This window comes from Podarcis erhardii, assembly GCF_964252035.2.
Source record: "Podarcis erhardii genome assembly, chromosome: 9".
NCBI classification, from domain to species: domain Eukaryota; kingdom Metazoa; phylum Chordata; class Lepidosauria; order Squamata; family Lacertidae; genus Podarcis; species Podarcis erhardii.
In genome coordinates, this window is record NC_138512.1 from 71,490,753 (window position 1) to 71,509,749 (window position 18,997).

At 44.1% G+C, this 18,997-nt stretch overlaps 1 protein-coding gene across 1 annotated transcript in view; it reads right to left on the reverse strand.

Annotated features, from left to right (window-relative positions):
- Window positions 1-2,450: 2,450 nt before the first annotated feature.
- GC (GC vitamin D binding protein) overlaps window positions 2,451-18,997 on the reverse strand; it is a 37,958-nt gene continuing 21,411 nt past the window's right edge. The window contains exons 5-13 of the mRNA XM_081876999.1: window positions 18,280-18,412; window positions 15,380-15,474; window positions 13,800-13,929; window positions 10,656-10,864; window positions 7,833-7,965; window positions 5,489-5,580; window positions 3,795-3,927; window positions 3,384-3,484; window positions 2,451-2,603 (exon numbers count right to left, since the gene is read on the reverse strand). Of these exons, the coding sequence (XP_081733125.1) occupies window positions 3,428-3,484; window positions 3,795-3,927; window positions 5,489-5,580; window positions 7,833-7,965; window positions 10,656-10,864; window positions 13,800-13,929; window positions 15,380-15,474; window positions 18,280-18,412 (982 nt within the window). The 3' untranslated portion in view covers window positions 2,451-2,603; window positions 3,384-3,427. The remainder of the gene's footprint in view (window positions 2,604-3,383; window positions 3,485-3,794; window positions 3,928-5,488; window positions 5,581-7,832; window positions 7,966-10,655; window positions 10,865-13,799; window positions 13,930-15,379; window positions 15,475-18,279; window positions 18,413-18,997) is intronic.

The following is an 18,997-nucleotide window of genomic DNA, read 5'->3' on the forward strand; positions in this document are numbered from 1 at the left end:
GTGAGATGGGTGAGCGACTGTCCCAAGGTGACCTAGTGAGCTTGATGGCTGAAGGAGAATTTAAACCCTGGTCTCCATGGTCCTGGTCCAGCACTCAAAACACTAGACCACACTGGGTCTTCTTTTTATGGTTGTCTTTAAAATAATAATAATAATAATAATAATAATAATAATAATAATAATAATAATAATTTATTTATACCTCGACCCTCCCCAGCCAGAGCCGGGCTCAGGGCGGCTAACACCAATAAAATCACAGTAAAAACATAATAGGGGAAATAGGGGGGGGGGAGATACCAATTTAAAATACAGGTTAAAATGCAGTTTAAAATGCAGCCTCATCAAAAGCATAAAGGGAGGGAAACATAAGGGTCAGACTGAGTCCAAACCAAAGGCCAGGCGGAACAGCTCTGTCTTGCAGACCCTGCAGGAAGATGTCAGTTCCCGCAGCGCCCTAGTCTCTTGTGACAGAGCGTTTCACCAAGTTGGGGCCAGTACTGAAAAGGCCCTGGCCCTAGTTGGGACCAATCTAACCACCTTGAGGCTCGGGAACTCCAAAGTGTTGTTATTTGTGGAGCTTAAGTCCTCTGCGGGGCATACCAGGAGAGGCGGTCCCATAGGTACGTGGGTCCTTGGCCGCATAGGGCTTGGACCACACAGTTCTCCAGACAGGGCATTCCTTCAAATAGGGACCTGGTGCTAGACTGAGGCCTGTCTGTCTCTGCATGCAGTACATGGGGCTTAGCTTCTGCCAACAGCGGCAACTTTGACTCAACTTAGCTCTGCCTCTTGCGTCCCAAAAGCTTACAGATTCCTCAAACCATGGGAATGGCTAAATAGAGACGTGTTTCATAATAAGGGCTGAGCTCCTTTTCCAATGCTGATTTGTATGGTACAAGTCAACACATATTAAGTACCTTTAGTCTAAGCTGATTAACCTTTTGGACCCAGATATACAAACAATGAGAGTGGGAAGGTCTGTTGCCCCTCCTTCCTCCCTGGTTCATTTTCTGCTGGCTGGTCTTCTAGCTTGCCTTATATAGATGTTGGGAAGTCTTCCAGAACTTAGAGGGCCTATTCCATTTTCCTTGTGGCATATTGAGATACATCTCCTGTCTCAAAACCTGTCCTGCATTCTGAAGTTTGATATTTGGGATTTGCTTACCTCTGAAATTTACATGCTACCAGAAAGATTGTCTCCCAAAATCAGCCTCTGGTGAAAGGGGACTTCAGTTTTGGACGGTATGTTAGCTCAGGAGGTGTGTGTCAGACTAGCTCTTCAAATCAGAATCCACAAAGAACAAGTTCTGCAAGCATGCCTATTTCCTCTTGAGGTTAGATTGGTAGCTGCTTGGAGCAGGGCCTTTTCAGTGGTGGCTTCAATTGCCCCTATGTACTGTGGACAGTCCTGCTCCTGTCCCTGTTGTTTTTTAGAAAAAGATTGAGGATGTCTTTTTTATTTTATTTAATGTGAACACATGCATTAGGCCGCAACCTTTCCCCCAGGTCTCTGGAAATGTAGCAAGAAGAACACACCTCTAACACATGGGTAGGCAAACTAAGGCCCAGGGGCCAGATCCGGCCCAATCCCTTCTAAATCCAGCCCGCGGATGGTCCGGGAATCAGCGTGTTTTTACATGAGTAGAATGTGTCCTTTTATTTAAAATGCATCTCTGGGTTATTTGTGGGGCATAGGAATTCATTCATTTTACCCCCCCCCCCAAAAAATATAGTCCAGCTCCCCACAAGGTCTGAGGGACAGTGGACCGTCTCCCTGCTGAAAAAGTTTGCTGACCCCTGCTCTAGCACATATAAAATGTGTGTGGAGGATTACTAGGCCACAGCTGGATATATAGTGTAAAGCAGCCTTACCCAACCTGGTGCCCTCCAAGTATTTTTTATTACAACTCAAGGATGAAGGGAGCTGTAGTTCAAAACATCTGAAAAGTACCAGCCAGGGAAAGGATGGTGAAGAGTGGGTGGGAAAGAACCTCTGGCAAGCTTTGACATATCACATGCACTGAACAATAGATACTAAAGTACATAAGATGGTCACTATTTTCATCTGAGGTGTTCTCCTTCAGTTCTCCTTGAGTCTGCCTGGCAACATTGCCTTCTGAGCTTTGCTGTCCTATGAATTTTCTATTTTTATTTTGACAGGGTTTCGAATCTGTTGTCTAGCATGATTCTGCTTTTGCCACCACTCCTTTTCTGGCTCAGTTCCCTTGTCTGTAAAATGGGCGTTTTTTGTGTGATGCTGAATCACAACTGCAAAGCATTTCACCCTCTGAAGCAAAAGAGCTATACAAACAACGTAAGCAGAATTTGTAAATTATAATGAATGGGATTATTTTTCTTATCATTTCTAGGTGTGCACTTAGACAACTTTTTTTTTAAAGGCTCTCTCTCCCCTCCCCCCACCTGTATTGAAACAATCACAAGGCTGGAAATATGAATACAGCTTTTATTAAGATGCCAATATGCCCTAATCAGGTTCTAGAAAACTAGACAAAGAGATGTGTTCAGAGGTCAGCAGTGTTGACTCAGCAAAATCTAGGGTCTGTGTGCAATCTGAAGTCACAGAAAGTCTTTTCTCGCTGCACCTGCAAATATGAAAAAGAATGTTTCTTTCATGGCTATGGGAAAGGGATGAATTAATTAGCAAAGATATACTTGTGCAGTGTTAGCACTGGATACATTTGTGCAGAGAAATACATGATCAGCCTAAAGGATTTGCCATGCTACACTTTTAATTCTCAGTCACTTGCAATAGCACAGGTATAGCTTCCTGTCATGAATGAGCCAACCCCCAGTGAAGGCTTGCAGCTAGTCCCCAGGGAAGGTTTGCAGCCAAATGAAGAAAGCAGCCAGGAACAGAGAGGGTTAATTGCCATGCAGGAGGAGCGTCGGCTAGTACCAACTCCCCCGCCCCGGTGGGGAGCCAGCCGGGACCCAACCAATGCTCTTGGGAAGTGCCAATTGGCATGGACAGAGAAGAAAGCAGTTTGTCAGAACGAGATGAGATGGGAGCTGAGCCAATCCCTTTTAAGACTAGGCTAAGGGAAGGGCTGTTAGACAGAAAACAAAGCAAAAGGCGCAAAGTGAGAAAGTTCAATATCTTCTGTAACCGGAAGAGGTCTTCAGAAGGGTCATCTTGATCAGTGATGGAGGAGGCTGTGTTAAAGCCATCTGAAGCTATCTGTTTGTTTTGACAATAAATTATCCTTTTTAATTAACTACGCTCACTGTGTTATCAAGCCGGGGACTGGACTCCTGACACATCCCAAAGAGATGTTTGTGAAATAAAAACTTCTCAGTGCATACACAGGCACAACACCGTACCCTGCATCACACACAGAGTTTATTTTTGCTTTCCTACCTACCTGAGCCTTCCCCGCTCCAGAAGACACAAATCATATTCTCACAATTAGTCCTGGGCCAAGCAGTCATCACTGGTGCATGTGTAAGCCACTTCACTTTGAACCTGAAAATAGGGGGGGGGGGGTGTGTTTCAAAACTCTATTTTCTAGGGTTACCATATTTTTAAAAGTGAAAATCCAGAAACAAAAAGATGTTGGGCTCTTTTTGGGGGCAAAGTTGTTGCGAAATCTCAGAAGAGAATGAAGTTTTTATTTTTTTATGAAATTCACCAAAATTTAGACTTCCAACATCAGTTGCCATACATCTGCTCATACATTTCCTGGACATTTCAGCAATGTCTCTAGTAGGTCCTAGAAACCAGAAATCCAAGGGCTGCTTCCTTGAATTGCTGAGCTGGAGAGACGACTCCTTACCTTCAACCCGCAATACGATGGAGGTGCGTTCAAATGGCAGCAGGTGGATGCAAACGTAGACCTTTGCTCGACCAGCACAGAAATGGTATCTTCAGAGGCCCTGGGAAGTGCCTTGTGGTAGTGCTCCCTTAGCCTGCAGAATGGGCATAATATCTGGTTTAAGAAGGCCTTGCATATTGCAATTTCGGGGGGGGGGGGGATGACTCATTCAATATGTGTTTCATGAGGCACTACTAAGCCAATGGACTATACTGCTACATAGTGGATTTTTTAAATGTATATTTAGAAACCAAACAGATGACTGGCAGGTTCCTACCAAATCTGATTTTACTTGGTTCTGATCACATGTGAAATTTCACTTCTGTTAGCCTACATTGCATCTATGAAAACAAGATTCCCTTTTTCTTGACTGGTCTTGGATTGAACCTTTTAATGGCGTGTCACCAACTGGTTCTTGGTTTTGTTGCATCATACAATGTTTTGATTATTCCAGTTTTGATTAAAACTGGAGAAAGCAATACAGCTGTGTCGCTAGCACTTTGTATGGAACCCCACCTCCAAATCGAATCCTTAACATCTACATCGGGTTAGGGAACATTTTACAACCCAACCATTTTTTGGGTGGGGGGGGGGCACATGCCATTGATCAGAAGAGACAGGTAAAGTGGGTGGAGCAATGGATATAAATTTTTACCTTTGTGCACTAGGGTAGTTTCTAACATGCCACCTCTCTACCCTTCATCCAGACAAGCAGGAAACATAATCAGGCACACCCCAGCCATGCAAAAATACTCAAGGACAGTGAAGAACAGAGTCAGAATGGTGTGGCTGATGAGAGGCATGAGGGCCAGACAGGGAGACTTGGAGGGTGGCCATTGTCAATTGGGATTGAGGTTCTCCACCCCAGTCTACAAGCTGAAATACAACTAAGCCTATACAGTCATACCTCTTGTTTCGTTTGCTTCATGATACGTTTTTTTCCCAGGTTGTATCCTGCGGCGACCCGGAAGTACCTGAAAGGGTTACTTCTGGGTTTCGCCACTCGCGCATGCCCAGACACGCAAAATGACGTCACGTGCATATGCAGAAGAGGCAAATCGTGACCCGCGTGTGTGCAGGCGCACAGATGCGGGTTGTGTTCCTTTCAGGTTGCGAACGGGGCTTCAGAATGGATCCTGTTCGCAACCAGAGGTACCACTGTAAATTACATGGGGGTTACAGTATATTCTGGGGATCATGCCTAAAGCCAATATTGCTTATACAGTGGTACCTTGGTTCTCAAACTTAATCTGTTCCGGAAGTCTGTTTGACTCCCAAAACGTTTGAAAACCAAGGCGCGGCTTCCAATTGGTGCAGGCACCGCAGAAACAATAGCTGACAGCTGCACTAGAAGTTCGGCTTCCGAAAATGTTTGAAAACAGGAACACTTCTGGGTTTTCAGCGTTCGGGAGCCGATTTGTTAGTCAACTAAGCCGTTCAAGAACCAAGGTTCTACTGTAGTCATAACACACTGGGTTCAATGGTGGCTGGGATCGCCAAAGTCATTTCCCCCAGAACCCAGACCGCTTTCTGCCTCCTATTTATTTATTTATTTATTTATTTATTTATTTATTTATGCCACGTGAATAACACTGAATGCCCACAAATTTCGGGCTTACTGTACAACCACTCCTTATCTAGAAGGTAGCGCTCACCTCTTCTTGAAATCCAGGAAATTATGAGTTGTGTAAGCTCCACACATTTCATTTCCTTTTGAAAGCAACTCAAATAACTTTGTCGGTGGTTTCTGGAGTTCATAAGGAAAAATGTAGAACGGCAGTCATATTAAGCAGTATATAAGTGCTTTTTAAACAATAATGAAATTCTGCGATGCTGATGCCACCAGTGAATAAACCTGTCTCCGTGTCACAGCAAGTCAATAATAATCAGGCCATGTCTAAACTAACTGGTTTCCATTTGCAGTACTAGTTCTTTTAGCATTCCCTTTAGGGCAGGGATGGGGAACATGTGGTCATACAGTCATTTGTCGGACTACAGTTACCATCATCCTTGACCATGCTGGCTGGGGCTGATGGGGGTTAGAATCTAGAAGCCCACATCTAGAAGCCCACATTGCCCTCATATTTTTTATTTTATTTTTAATGTGAAATGAGGAGCGGAAAGGGTTTCGTTTAGGGCAGTTTTTCATGTTAATATGCCATGCCATATTCTGGAGACCCTATGGAGGCAGAAGATCGCTCATGACTGGCCCAAGGTAACTCAGTGAGATTCACTGTTGTGAGGGGGTTTATCATTGAAATAAAAAAAATTAAGGTCTTTTATTATATATATATATATATATATATATATATATATATATATATATATTTTAAATGTTCATAAATGTACCAAGCAGGCGCATACATAGATGTGTGGACCACATGTCTGGAGCAGCACAGGAGGACTGCCTTGAAACCATTTTCACTCCCAAACTGACCACATGTTTTCTCTGCAAGGAGGGAGGAGGTGGGGGGGCCTCCCCATTGTCTTTTCCTTCACAAATCCTGTCTTAAGGGTTTGTCTGTGTATGAATAGGGTGAGCCTGTGACCTGGCTCAGGAACTAAGTATTTGTCATTACAAAAGACTAGCTAGGCTCTCAAGGGTATCCAATCAAGTAACCATTAACAGGTAACTTGCCAGACAGGAGATAAACAACGCACTCAGATTTCTGTTGTAGATCACCTCTTCTGTGATGTAGGTATCATGTTTCTGGGGGTGGTCTTGGACTCCAAGGCAGGCAATTTAAAATGTCTATATAAGGGCAGACACACCTTTGTTCGGGGTCCTTCTCCTTTCCTGCATGTGAAGGGAGCACCCTGTTGCAACAGTTCAATAAAGATCAGGCTTACGAGCTGCTTTGCTTCTCAATATTCTCTGGTTGGCCTCTGTTCTTTTCTCCGACCGATGGAGAACCTACAAAGGACTCTATAAGGGCTCTTGTATCCCACATAAGGGAATAAGGGCAGATGTTCATTTATTACATCATAGAATCCAAGAGTTGGAAGCGACCACATGGGTCATCTAGTCCAACCGCCCTCTTTTGCCCAACATAGGGATTAAACCCATTATCCTGAAATTAAGATTGAGGTTGGATGGCCATGTGTCATGGATGCTTTAGTTGAGATTGCTGCAACGCAAGGGGTTGGACTAGATGACCCTTGGTGGATTACTTCCAACTCTATGTCTCTTTCAGACCGGGCTCTTTCAGGTTTTAAAACTAGGGCACACTATATATGGGGCTGCCCTTGACATGCAACCTTCATCTGGTCCAAAATGCAGCTGCTAGCCCCCCTTCTAGGGCCCAGAGGGGGGAGAGTGCGGTCTCCAAAGGCTGATGGATCGTCAAATGACTGATAACTGTGGAATAAGGTTTATCTACATTGTAATATTGCAAACAGTTTTGCCTAACAATTTAACTTGGAAGGTACTGGTTGAATGAAGCTCAAAAGGAAGGTTGGGCAATTAATGATTGGAAGTTGCTGCGCCATTAAACTTCAGATAACAGGCTTGGACAACATCCCAGATTGGAACGGAGACAGAGGAAGCTGCGCTGATACAAAGACATTTGGAAAAATATATACTAACGAAGCTGTATTCGACGGATGAAAGTACATGATGTTTGACATGATTGAGAATCGTGGACTCAGGGACGGAGAATTATAAAGCGTCAAAATCGAGATGTGAAAAATATGGAAACAAGGAGGAGAGGTAGGACTGAGATGTGGAGATATGCTTCAGAGATCCAGACTGTGGGGAGCTCCAAAAAATTAATAATTATAATTTGGACCATAACTTGGTCTTTTTATTTTAGTTTTTTATTTTAATTTATTTAATTTATTTAATTGGAGCATTATGATTGGATATATTAATTGGATGTTTTTTATTGGAAAATCAATAAAAATGATTTAATAAAAAACAAAAAAATGCAGCTGCTAGATTACTGGCTGGGCTTCTGTTTAGAAATGAAAAGAAGCCTTCAGAACTATATTGCATCTTACCTTTCCGGCAAAACAAGCAGCAGGGTCCTCCGTGCCACAACAACTGTTCGCCACTGTTAGGCTATCGTCATAGAGAGCAACGAGAAGAGCTTCTGGGGCATACGTAAATGTCTGGGCAAAGCGGTGTATATAGCTGCAACAGAGAGAAAAGCGTCTCAGAACATTTCACAGAACGTTTGCGCTAGGTCTTCCTATGCTCTTATAAAGGTAAAGGGACCCCTGACCATTAGGTCCAGTCGTGACCACTCTTCTTGCTTTATTGGCTGAGGGACCCGGCCTACAGCTTCTGGGTCATGTGGCCAGCATGACTATGCCGCTTCTGGCGAACCAGAGCAGTGCACGGAAACACCGTTTACCTTCCCGCCGGAGTGACCTATTTCTCTACTTGCACTTTGACGTGCTTTCGAACTGCTGGGTTGGCAGGAAGCTGGGACCAAACAACGGGAGCTCACCGCAACCTTCTGATTGGCAAGTCCTAGGCTCTGTGGTTTAACTCACAGCGCCACCTGTATCCCAGCGCCACCCGCGCCCCATATATCATATATATATGACGACATATGCTCTTATATCAAGCAGCTAACCAGGACTTTTATTCTTCATGAATAAGTTCTTGAAAAGTTTGTTTTAGGAAGGAATTAGTTCCAGTTCATTCCTCACCTTACAAATGAATTACTACCCAAGGCTCTGGGTCAAGGCTGGTACAGTGGTACCTTGGGTTATAGACACTTCGGGTTACATGTTTTCAGGTTACGGATGTGCCGAAACCTGGAAGTACCGGAATGGGTTACCTCCAGGTTTCAGCACTCACACATGCGCAGAAACACTAAATCGTACTTTGCGCATGCGCGGAAGCGCCAAATCGCATCACATGCATGCGCAGACGCAGTACTGCGGATTGCGAACGTGCCTCCCGCATGAATCATGTACGCAACTTGAGGTTCCACTGTACTGTTCTCTTTCTATTTTAATTATTGGTATGGGTTTAACCAGTGCTTTTTTCCTAAAAAATAAATAAAAATACTCATATTGAAATACTGTTCCTCAATCAGGCCAAACCTAGATTCACAAAAAATGTTTAGGGGTATGCGTACCCCTGTGTCCCCTCAGAAAAAAAGCACTGGGTTTAACAGATTTCACATATGTATAGAGTTTTAATTTTATCAATGTTTAATTGTTTTTAAATGATTGGCTTCTTTGAGAAAATGTTTGTACCGGTTCTTGTTTTTAACTGTAAGTTGCATTTGAGTCCTGTCCGGGGGAAAATGCAGGTTGTGAAAAATAAATATATATATATTTTTAATAATTTTTATTAACTGGCCAATCACATCAAATTAAATCACATAAATCGCATCATATAAATTCCGAATTACAAAGCCAAATTTTTAAAATTTTGTTGGGGGAACCCATACTTCAAGATCCAAAGGGGGATTCAGATCATCTTCTTATTACTGCGTTAATGTCCAAATCAGTCCCAATCAGTCCAAACAAAGTTCATAATTCTATCCAGTCTTATCTTGGTGTTGCCACATCATATCTTGTTCGTAGAATTTCTCTTTTTCCTTTACGATCTCTTCTGTTAGTCTCCTTAAGCCGATAGCAAGTGTAATAATCCTGTGTGGATTTCCCGTTCCTCCACTAAGTCCAGATCGTTTCCATATATCTCCTTCGTAGATAACATCACTTTTTCCATCGTAAATTTTGGCATTTGTCGCTCTTAAGTCCCACCGAGAAATTGATTCACGATATGTAAACAACTCTGTTTCTCTCTTTCTCCTCCCAGACCCAAGAGCTCCCACAACGCCTCACAAAATGGTGACGGTATTTTTCCTGAGTGCGACACTCCAAAACTCTTAGCTTTCCAACTTCATCTTGAAACATTGCTTTGGATCGAAAGTTTATCTCCACACAGCCTTAAATCCACAGCTTAAGTCCTTAATTTCTGACTCATTAGGGGAGGGGGATTCTTGTTAAGTCACATAAAAAGGTAAAGGCAGGTTTTTCCCCCCCTCCCCCCTCAGTCATTTCTCATACCGTATCTTGACGTTCTTCTCGTATTTTATTGTTGTCTTGTTATCAGAGATCTCTTCTGTCAGCAGTATTTACTCCCCTTTTTCCTTGATGTATGTGCAATTAATCACGTCCAAATTGTTTCTTTTAAAGATCATTGCAACCAGTGGCGCGAATCGGGGACGGCGTCGAGGAGTGCCGAAAATCCCACAGGAGGGCTTTGTGCCTAGTGCCAACACCCCCACAAATTCGGGGGTGGTATAGGGCACAGCAGGCAAGGGCCGTCCCCCCCATAATCCTGGGGGGGTTAAGGAGGCTAATTACCCCCATCATAGCCTCCAAATTACCTCGTGTGGGTCGGAGAGATGTTATTGTCAGCCATCTTCCGATGCGCCACCTAGTGGCCCCCGTGAAAAATAAATATATAATAATGATAATTAGGGCTGCGTGGCTACTTTTTTCTTCAAAATAAACACATTCAGTTTCAGTCCTGCATATTACAACACATCATAGCTTGTCTGGGAGAACTTAAATGTTATTCCTTGGTGCCTAAGGCCCCAGTCTCTTCCACAAGTCCTACCACTGATGAATTAAGAAATGTCCTGTTACCTTCAAGTCGGGTGGGAAAAAAAGCATATAAGTGGGTTCCCCCACCTTTTTGACGCAGGTTTATGTTGAAGTGGGAATTAAGGTCAGTTTGGAATTTTGAGTTTGGAACCAGCAGGTGTTGCCAATAATGAATAAGCACATTTAAATTACAGCTAATTAAAAAGCTTATCTCTAGGAAAGTGTGTGTGTGTGTAGGGGGACACTTACTTATAAATTTCCCGCTGTCTACAGTCCACATTACACAGGCATTCAGGAGTCGGACGTGCAACATTTGAACTGTCGGTATTCTTGTCCCATGGCAGGGAGTATATGCATACGTATTTCTGCAAGGAGCCAGAATTGTCTAGGCAACAGTCGTTAATTCTTTTATCTTGGGTTGAGAGTTTATTGCAGGTTTTGGCAGTGTGGTTCGACACCTGGGGAGGAAAGGCAGCCAGTGATTTCGCAACAAAACTGAACCACATGCGATGGTTCGTGTGGAAGGATGCGGGCACCAAGGGACCAATTTCATGTGGCGTGTCCAGCCACAGAGGCCAATTTCAAAGTAATTAACTAACTCGACGTTTTTAAAATCCACCTTCTGGGAAAGGGCCATAGCTCAGTAGTAGAGCATCTGCTTTGCAGGACTAGAAATGTCCACTGTTTGAAACCCCAGAGACTTAACTGCCGGTTAGTGTAGACAATACTAAAGTAGATAAACCAGTGACTTTACTCAAGATAAAAAAGAGCCATATGTCCCTGCTTCACCTGAAATGTCCCAGGGGAAAAATATACCATCAAGGACTGGCTGAAGAGTAGTGGCAGAACCCCCTAGGGCAGGCACAGGGAAATTTGGCCCTCCAGATGTTTTGGGACTACAACTCCCATCATCCCTAGCTAACAGGACCAGTGGTCAGGGATGATGGGAGTTGTAGTCCCAAAACATCTGGAAGGCCGAGTTTGCCTATACCTGCCCTAGGGCGATCTCAGGGAAGAAAGGCTCAGAGCCTGGGAGTGGTGGTGGGACACTGAGAACAAGTCAGAGGATGAAGCGGGGGCAGAATGATTGGAGGCTGAAGAAGCAGCAGGCTTGAGTGAGAGAGAAGAGCCAGATGCAGAAAGCAAGGCAGACTCAGAACATGAAGCAGAGAAGGAGGGGCTAGAGGCAGCAGAAGCATCTGCCGAGCTTGCCTTTCCTACTGCCGAGCTTGCCTTTCCTACTCCCCTCCTCCCTTGCCTCCATGTTTAAGGCTGCTTTGGAGGCATCCAGCTGGGGAGGGGAGTTAGTGGGAAGTGCTCTAGTTATCTCCCGCTTGGACTACTGCAATCTACTCTATGTGGGGCTACCTTTGAAGGTGACCCTTCAACTAGAACTACAATTAATCCAGAATGCAGCAGCTAGACTGGTGACTGGGAGCAGCCACCGAGACCACATAACACCAGTCTTGAAAGACCTACATTGGCTCCCAGTATGTTTCCGAGCACAATTCAATGTTTCAGTTACAGATAGGTAGCCGTGTTGGTCTGCCATAGTCAAAACAAAAAAAACGATACGATAAGAATATTGAAGATAAGAATATTGAAGAATATTCTTCAGATATTCTTCAGATAGGTATCTGAAGAAGTGTGCATGCACACGAAAGCTCATACCTAGAACTAACTTAGTTGGTCTTTAAGGTGCTACTGAAAGGAATTTTTGGTTTTGACAATTCAATGTGTTGGTGTTGACCTTTAAAGCCCTAAATGGCCTCGCCCCAGTATACCTGAAGGAGCGTCTCCACCTCCGGACGCTGAGGTCCAGCGCTGAGGGCCTTCTGGCGGTTCCCTCATTACGAGAAGCAAAGCTACAGGGAACCAGACAGAGGGCCTTCTCGGTAGTGGCACCCGCCCTGTGGAACGCCCTCCCATCAGATGTCAAAGAGATAAACAACTACCTGACATTTAGGAGACATCTGAAGGCAGGCCTGTTCAGGGAAGTTTTTAATGTGTGACATTTTAATGTATTTTTAATCTTTGTTGGAAGCCGCCCAGAGTGGCTGGGGAAACCCAGCCAGATGGGCCGGGTACAAATAATAAATTATTATTATGATTATTATGATTATTATGATTATGATTATGATTATGATTATGATTATTATTAGACAAGGACCTTCATTCCTGGCAACTATTCCATGGGGGCCAGTCCTTGGTTCTTGGGATGCTGTTTTCTTGAATAAAGAGCTAACTTTTCTGCTTGTCTCTACGTCTTGAGTGCTGACTTACATCTGAACCAGCCCTGACATATACAGTGGTACCTCGGTTTTTGAAAGTCTCCATTGAAGAACATTTCAGAACTCGAACGCCAAAAACCGGGAAGTAAACGCTTTGGTTTTCAAATGCGCCTCGGAAGTCGAACATGCCACATGGTTTTCCATATTGAGTTTTCCATTTTCGAACAATTCGGAACTCGAATGGTCTTCCGGAATGGATTATGTTCGAAAACTGAGGTACCACTGTACGTGGTCCAAACCAAAAATGAACTGATTGAAGCATGCCTACCTTCCTATAGGTAAACTTTTGGATATTCTTTTTTGGAATTCATAGACTCATTGCACTAAATCCACACTTCCTTGGAAGTAAGTATTGAAATATGTAGAACTTGCTTCCAAGTATATGGCTCAATCTGTGTTACGTAGTCGGCATGATCACATGACACAGTTCTTCCTGTCTTGTGCCATTTTGGAACCAGTGGAGGGCAGGATCACAGTTCTGAATACCCCATACAGTGGTGCCCCGCAAGACGAACGCCTCGCAAGACGGAAAAGCCGCTAGACGAAAGGGTTTTCTGTTTTGGAGGCGCTTCGCTAAACGAATTTCTCTATGGGGTTGCTTCGCAAGACGAAAAAATCTTGCGAGTTCCCGCGGGGTTTTTTCCGCTTTTTCCCCGCTTTTCCTAAGCTGCTAAGCCGCTTAACAGCTGATCTGCTGATAAACCGCTTCTCAGCTGATCGCTAAAAGCCGCTAGACCGCTAATAGCGCTAGTCCGCTAAGCTGTCAATGGGCTTGCTTCGCAAGACGAAAAAAACGCTATACGAAGAGAATCGCGGAACAGATTCTTTTCGTCTTGCGAGGCACCACTGTATAAAAATTGTTCTGCAGATGGAAAACCAGCACATAGAAGACTAGTTGAGAAGGCCCAGTTAAAGCCCATCTCTCTGATTTGCTCCTTTTCTATGTGGAGCTGGAAGCGGTACAACCCAGCAAGAGCTACAGCACCTGATTCTGCAGATAAGAGGACTCAGCCATTCCTGTCGGACACAGAATGCTCTACTATTTTCAACAGAATGACAACGGCCATCAATGTGAAATGGCCTTTTGCTCCTGAATGCTCACCTCCTTCTGGACGCAGTCTTCTTCCAATGAATCGCAGCACTTGGCAAGCACTTCAGAAGCATCTTCAGCGAGGGATAAGATATCCTCAACAGAAGCGTTTGGACTTTTCTGAGTATATGTTATGAAGTAGCTAGACATGGGCAGGGAAAATAAGTGGGAATTTAAATTAGTGTAGCTATCCCAAAATGGTCCGTTCAAAAACCCCTAAAAACTCTGAAACCCTATTTTAAAATACAATATACTCCTATAGAGACTCCTTATACTGAGTTTAAAACCAGAATTGCATTTGGGTAGAAACTGTTTCTCAGGCAGCTAGTCCTAGTCTTTGTAGAGGCAGAAGCTGAAAGAGATCATTTCCGGGGTGCGCACTATCCTGCACTAACTCTGCAGCTTTCTTATGGCACCTGGAAGCATAGATTTGATCCAAGGTGGGAAGAGTGCAGCCAATTATTCTCTCTACAGTCTTTACAACCCTCGACAGCATTGTTTTTCCCCTGGCCGTGCAGCTCCTATTATTATTATTATTATTATTATTATTATTATTATTATTATATACTGCCCTATACCCAGACGTCTCAGGGCAGTTCACAGAATTGCTGCAACATGCCTATTAGCCCTATATGGCATTCTTGTCTGAAGCAGTGAAGGAAAGGGGGCAGTGATTGGCTCCATTTCCTAAATCCTCTGATACTCTCTGACCTTCCCACATTTAGTGTGGTGTATTCTAACAATGCTAAGCTAAATGTGTGAAGAATCCCAGTCCCTAATATGTGTCCAGGCAATAATAGGTCTATTGTTGTGATCTGGCTTCAGGCAGTGACCTGGACACAGTGGATGGGAGTACCAAAATGTTTATAGAGGATCTATAGTATAGGGAACCTCTGGCCCAATTTGGGAGCTCCTGAGTGAAGCTGGCATCTCACAAAAGGGAGACTGTGGCTCTCCCAGTTTCTCATTTTTCCATTCTTAAATTCAGTTCTCCACATTTCTCCAGCAATTTGTGATTTTTTTGCTTAAATCCTCATGAAAATTCATTAGCAATTTAGTGTGAATTTTGCCAGACAAACACATTTTAGTATGCAGTTTGGGCTAATGTTCAAGTTTTAGCAAACCATTTCCCTTAACATAATGCATGTTTGCATGTTATTTTCGCTAATACATTCATTTTTATGCAAACTCCCCCTTATATTATTGTCTAGTTGAAAATTGCATTGCAAAATTCAGTAAAGTGTGATTTATTTATTTTTTGGAACGATGGTTGTGTTTCAGTTCTCATATTGTTTTGCAACATGTGAATTAGGTAGGTTTACCTTTAGATATGAAGTGAATCATTTTTTGTGTGCCCTAGACAGAATTCTTATGCACTGCTGCATTTGAAAAACACGACTTGAAAGACACATTTGGATATGGTAGCAAATTTGGTACTATCCCGTGAAATTCCATTGCAGTTTGCTTCTTCCAACCCAGATAGATCTATCCAAGCTTTCACAATGAACAGGAACTACCAAAAATTCAGAGATCCAACAGGTAAAGTTCTGACTTGCCATAAATACATAGGATGCAGAAGGTTTGCTTTGTACCTGAGTTTTGTTTTCTCTTTCCCAAACACGGAATAGCGGGAGCACGCTTTGTTGGACAGATCAGTGAGCATCATGAGAGACTTCCTCTCCAGCTTCTGCAGCATAAAAGAAAGAGGTGAGATCAAACACTTGACACACTTAGCGAAGGGATCTGCTTCTAGCAGATCTGGAAGTGCCTGTTAACAGGAATCCGAAATATAACAGTGCTTTGCAATCACACATTTTCACTCAATTTAGTTGTCAGGGATGTGAGGCGAGTGGTCACGAGGAAGTCCTAGAACTCTGTCATAGAATACCAACCCGTAAAATGGGTGCTAGGAACATTCCTTCCCAGAGCGAAAGAGAGAGCTCTGAGGAACAAGGGGAGTGGCAGGAAGGAGGAGACAGAGGGTTGCTTCCTTCACATGCGGAGAGTGAAGCGAGCCCCTCCTTGTTGGGATGAGTCCGGGGAGTCGGTCCAGTATATCTGAAGGAGCGTCTCCACCTCCATCGTTCTGCCCGGACACTGAGGTCCAGCCGAGGACCTGCTGTTGGTTCCCTCGCTGCAAGAAGCCAAGTTACAGGGAACCAGGCAGAGGGCCTTCTCAGTAGTGGCACCCGCCCTGTGGAACGTGCTCCCACCAGATGTCAAAGAGAAAAATAACTACCAAACTTTTAGAAGACATCTGAAGGCAGCCCTGTTTAGGGAAGCTTTTAATGTTTAATAGGTCATTGTATTTTAGTGTTTTGTTGGAAGCTGCCCAGAGTGGCTGGGGAAACCCAGCCAGATGGGCGGAGTATAAATAATAAATTCTTCTTCTTCTTCTTCTTCTTCTTCTTCTTCTTCTTGTTGTTGTTGTTATTATTATTATTATTATTATTATTATTATTATTATTTGGCAAGCCGCCAACTGGCTCCAGCCACCGACCGGCAGCCGGGCGAACTCCTGTTCTCAGAACAGCGATCCAAGCCTCAGAAGCCTTCAGAAGCTTAAGCACCCAAGCCAGAAGAGATAAGAACTCTTTGCAACGGAAGCGGCAGACAGAGACATGTGTAAGCATATTTACAGGCATTTATTCAGCATCAGGAACAAAGGGAAAAACATGTCTGCTTCCCTTTTGTGCCCAAGCAAAGAGCAGTATAGCAAAAGCAATATACAATGGAAGTTCCCAGCAGACTGTGCTGGAAGTAAACAGACATGTGCCATACAACAATCCACACATCTGTTCTCAAGGGGGAATGGAACTATATCCTAACACTCCCATCCCAGAAGGCAAGTCGTAAATTTTCAGGACAGTGTCAGGCAGGCAGAGGGGCCGCAACTCTCAGACATGCTTTCAGGGAAGGAGGCACAAGTTGCTCATGAATCTCCTCGTACTAGAAGGATGGCCAGAGTTCAGGCTTGGTGTCAAGCCCACAAAAGGAGGAGCAGATGGCGTATTTCCTGTTGGAAAAGAGCTCACCCCCCATTGGGTTCATCTGACCCATTGAGGGTGGAAGACTGAGCTGCGTGCTCGGAATGAACTATTATGTAAATACCAATAAATCTGAAAATTATGAAAACGCCGGCCTGCCGTCTCTTGGTGTGAGAGGGAGATTGTAAATCCTGACAGTGAGAATCAAATGTTTACCTCACAGAGATGTGAGAATCTCTGTGGTGACTCTCCATCAACTGCATTACAGGCAACGGCCAATTTACACACATCCAATGGGCACGTGACTGTGAACATGCGCATTGTGCTGAACCCATTGGCGACTTTAAAAATGGCAAAAGCACCCAGAAAGGGCAAAATTTGCAAAATCCTAGCAATCCCAGGAGCCTTTGCACCGACCTTTGAGGCCTGTGGAGAGTTGGAGTTTGAGCTAGGAGGTTCGGAGGGAGCGATTGTAGTGAGAGGTGGGCATCTGGTAAGTTCTGCTGGGTTTTTTGAGGGCTTCTAGAGATTTAGAGCGTGTTTGCAGGCTTTCCCAATGGCATTTCCAATATATGCAATTTCACGTAACCGTGTGGTGCCTTGGAACATAACCGCCGTGTAAATTGGGAGTTGCCTGTACTTTGAATAGTTCTGCACATCAGTCAAGGACAGCAAAGAGTGAGTTCCACCCAACTTCTCCAATGGAGAAGGTCTGTAGCCTAGTAGAAGAATATCTGATTGCATGCAGGAGGTCCCAGGTTCAAGCCCCAACATCTCCAGATAAGTCTGGGAAGATTCCTGGGCTGAAACCCTGGAGAGCCATTGCTAGTCAGTGTAGACAATATAGAGCTAGATCAGGCTTCCTCAACCTTGAACCTCCAGATGTTTTGAGACTACAGTTTCCATCATCCCTGATCACTGGTCCTGCTAGCAAGGGATCATGGGATTTGTAGGCCAAAAACATCTGGAGGGCCGAGGTTGAGGAAGCCTGAGCTAGATGGACCAATGGTCTGGCTCAGTATAAGACAGTATCTTATGTTCCTAACTCTGTGGGTTTAAGCTTTTGACAGATACTGAGGTTGGGAGCAGGCCCAGCCCACCCATGAGACAAGGTGAGGCAACTGCCTCAGGTGGCAAGATCCACACGGGCAGCAGATCCAGACTCCAAGGAATGCACAATGGCAGGGAAGTGTGAGTTCTGGCACTTCTCCTCCTCCTCCTCCTCCTCCTCCTCCTCCTCCTCCTCCTCCTCCTCCTCCTCCTTCTTCTTCTTCTTCTTCTTCTTCTTCTTCTTCTTTAAAAAACCCATTGCAAATATGCACAACATGGCGCCCTTAGGTGGCTGGCAATGCTACATAAGTGGAACAAATTGTAACGCATCACTGAGAAGGCATTTGATGTGCTTGGTGCTTAAAGTTCATTTGTCAGGGAAATGGCTGCCGGAATCGGGCTGCAGCTGAATTGGAAATGCAATGCGTTTAGTCCTGAGAAAAGAAAGCACCGACCTCTTTTAAGAAGCAGACTGTGGGTTGCGCATGGGTACAACACGTTCCGACGATGGACAAGTAGGTCGTTGTGGAGGCGATCAAGAGTGGCAAAGGTGTATGGCTATGGTCAATGGAAAACTCATACAGAAACCTAGAAAATGGACCACAAAGTAGAACATAAGTGATTGCATATTACAAGTGAGGTTAGCGAAATCTTTGCAGCTATTTCCACTGTCAGACTTCTCCAAGTGCTGAGTTTCCACATTTTATGCTGCAAAGGGATGGTAAATTTTAAACTCTACTAACTGGATGTTAACTCATAGAAGTGATAAGAGGAAGGATAAATAATAAATAATATCCTATCCAACCTCCAATATTAAATCCCCAGCTGTGCAAAACAACAAGATGAAAACCTGTTTGTGGTTTTAAAGCTCTTTCTCGCTTCACAGACACCTCACTGGAAAGAACTTTGGGCAAACTGGAGAAAAAATAAGTTTTTAGAAGGAAAATATATGGGGTGGTATATTTGCATTATAACAGACCCAGGAAGGAGCCATAGCTCAGTGGGTGGAGCACATCACGTGGTTTGAGTGCAGAAGGCCCCAGCTTTTCCTCTCTGTTGTTGAGAGTAGAAAACTAATTCTAGGCTGAAAAATCCCCACCTCACAGACTACTGTTGGTGGACAGGAGTGAGCTAGCTGGATCAATGATCTTGACTCAGCAGAAGGCAGCTTCA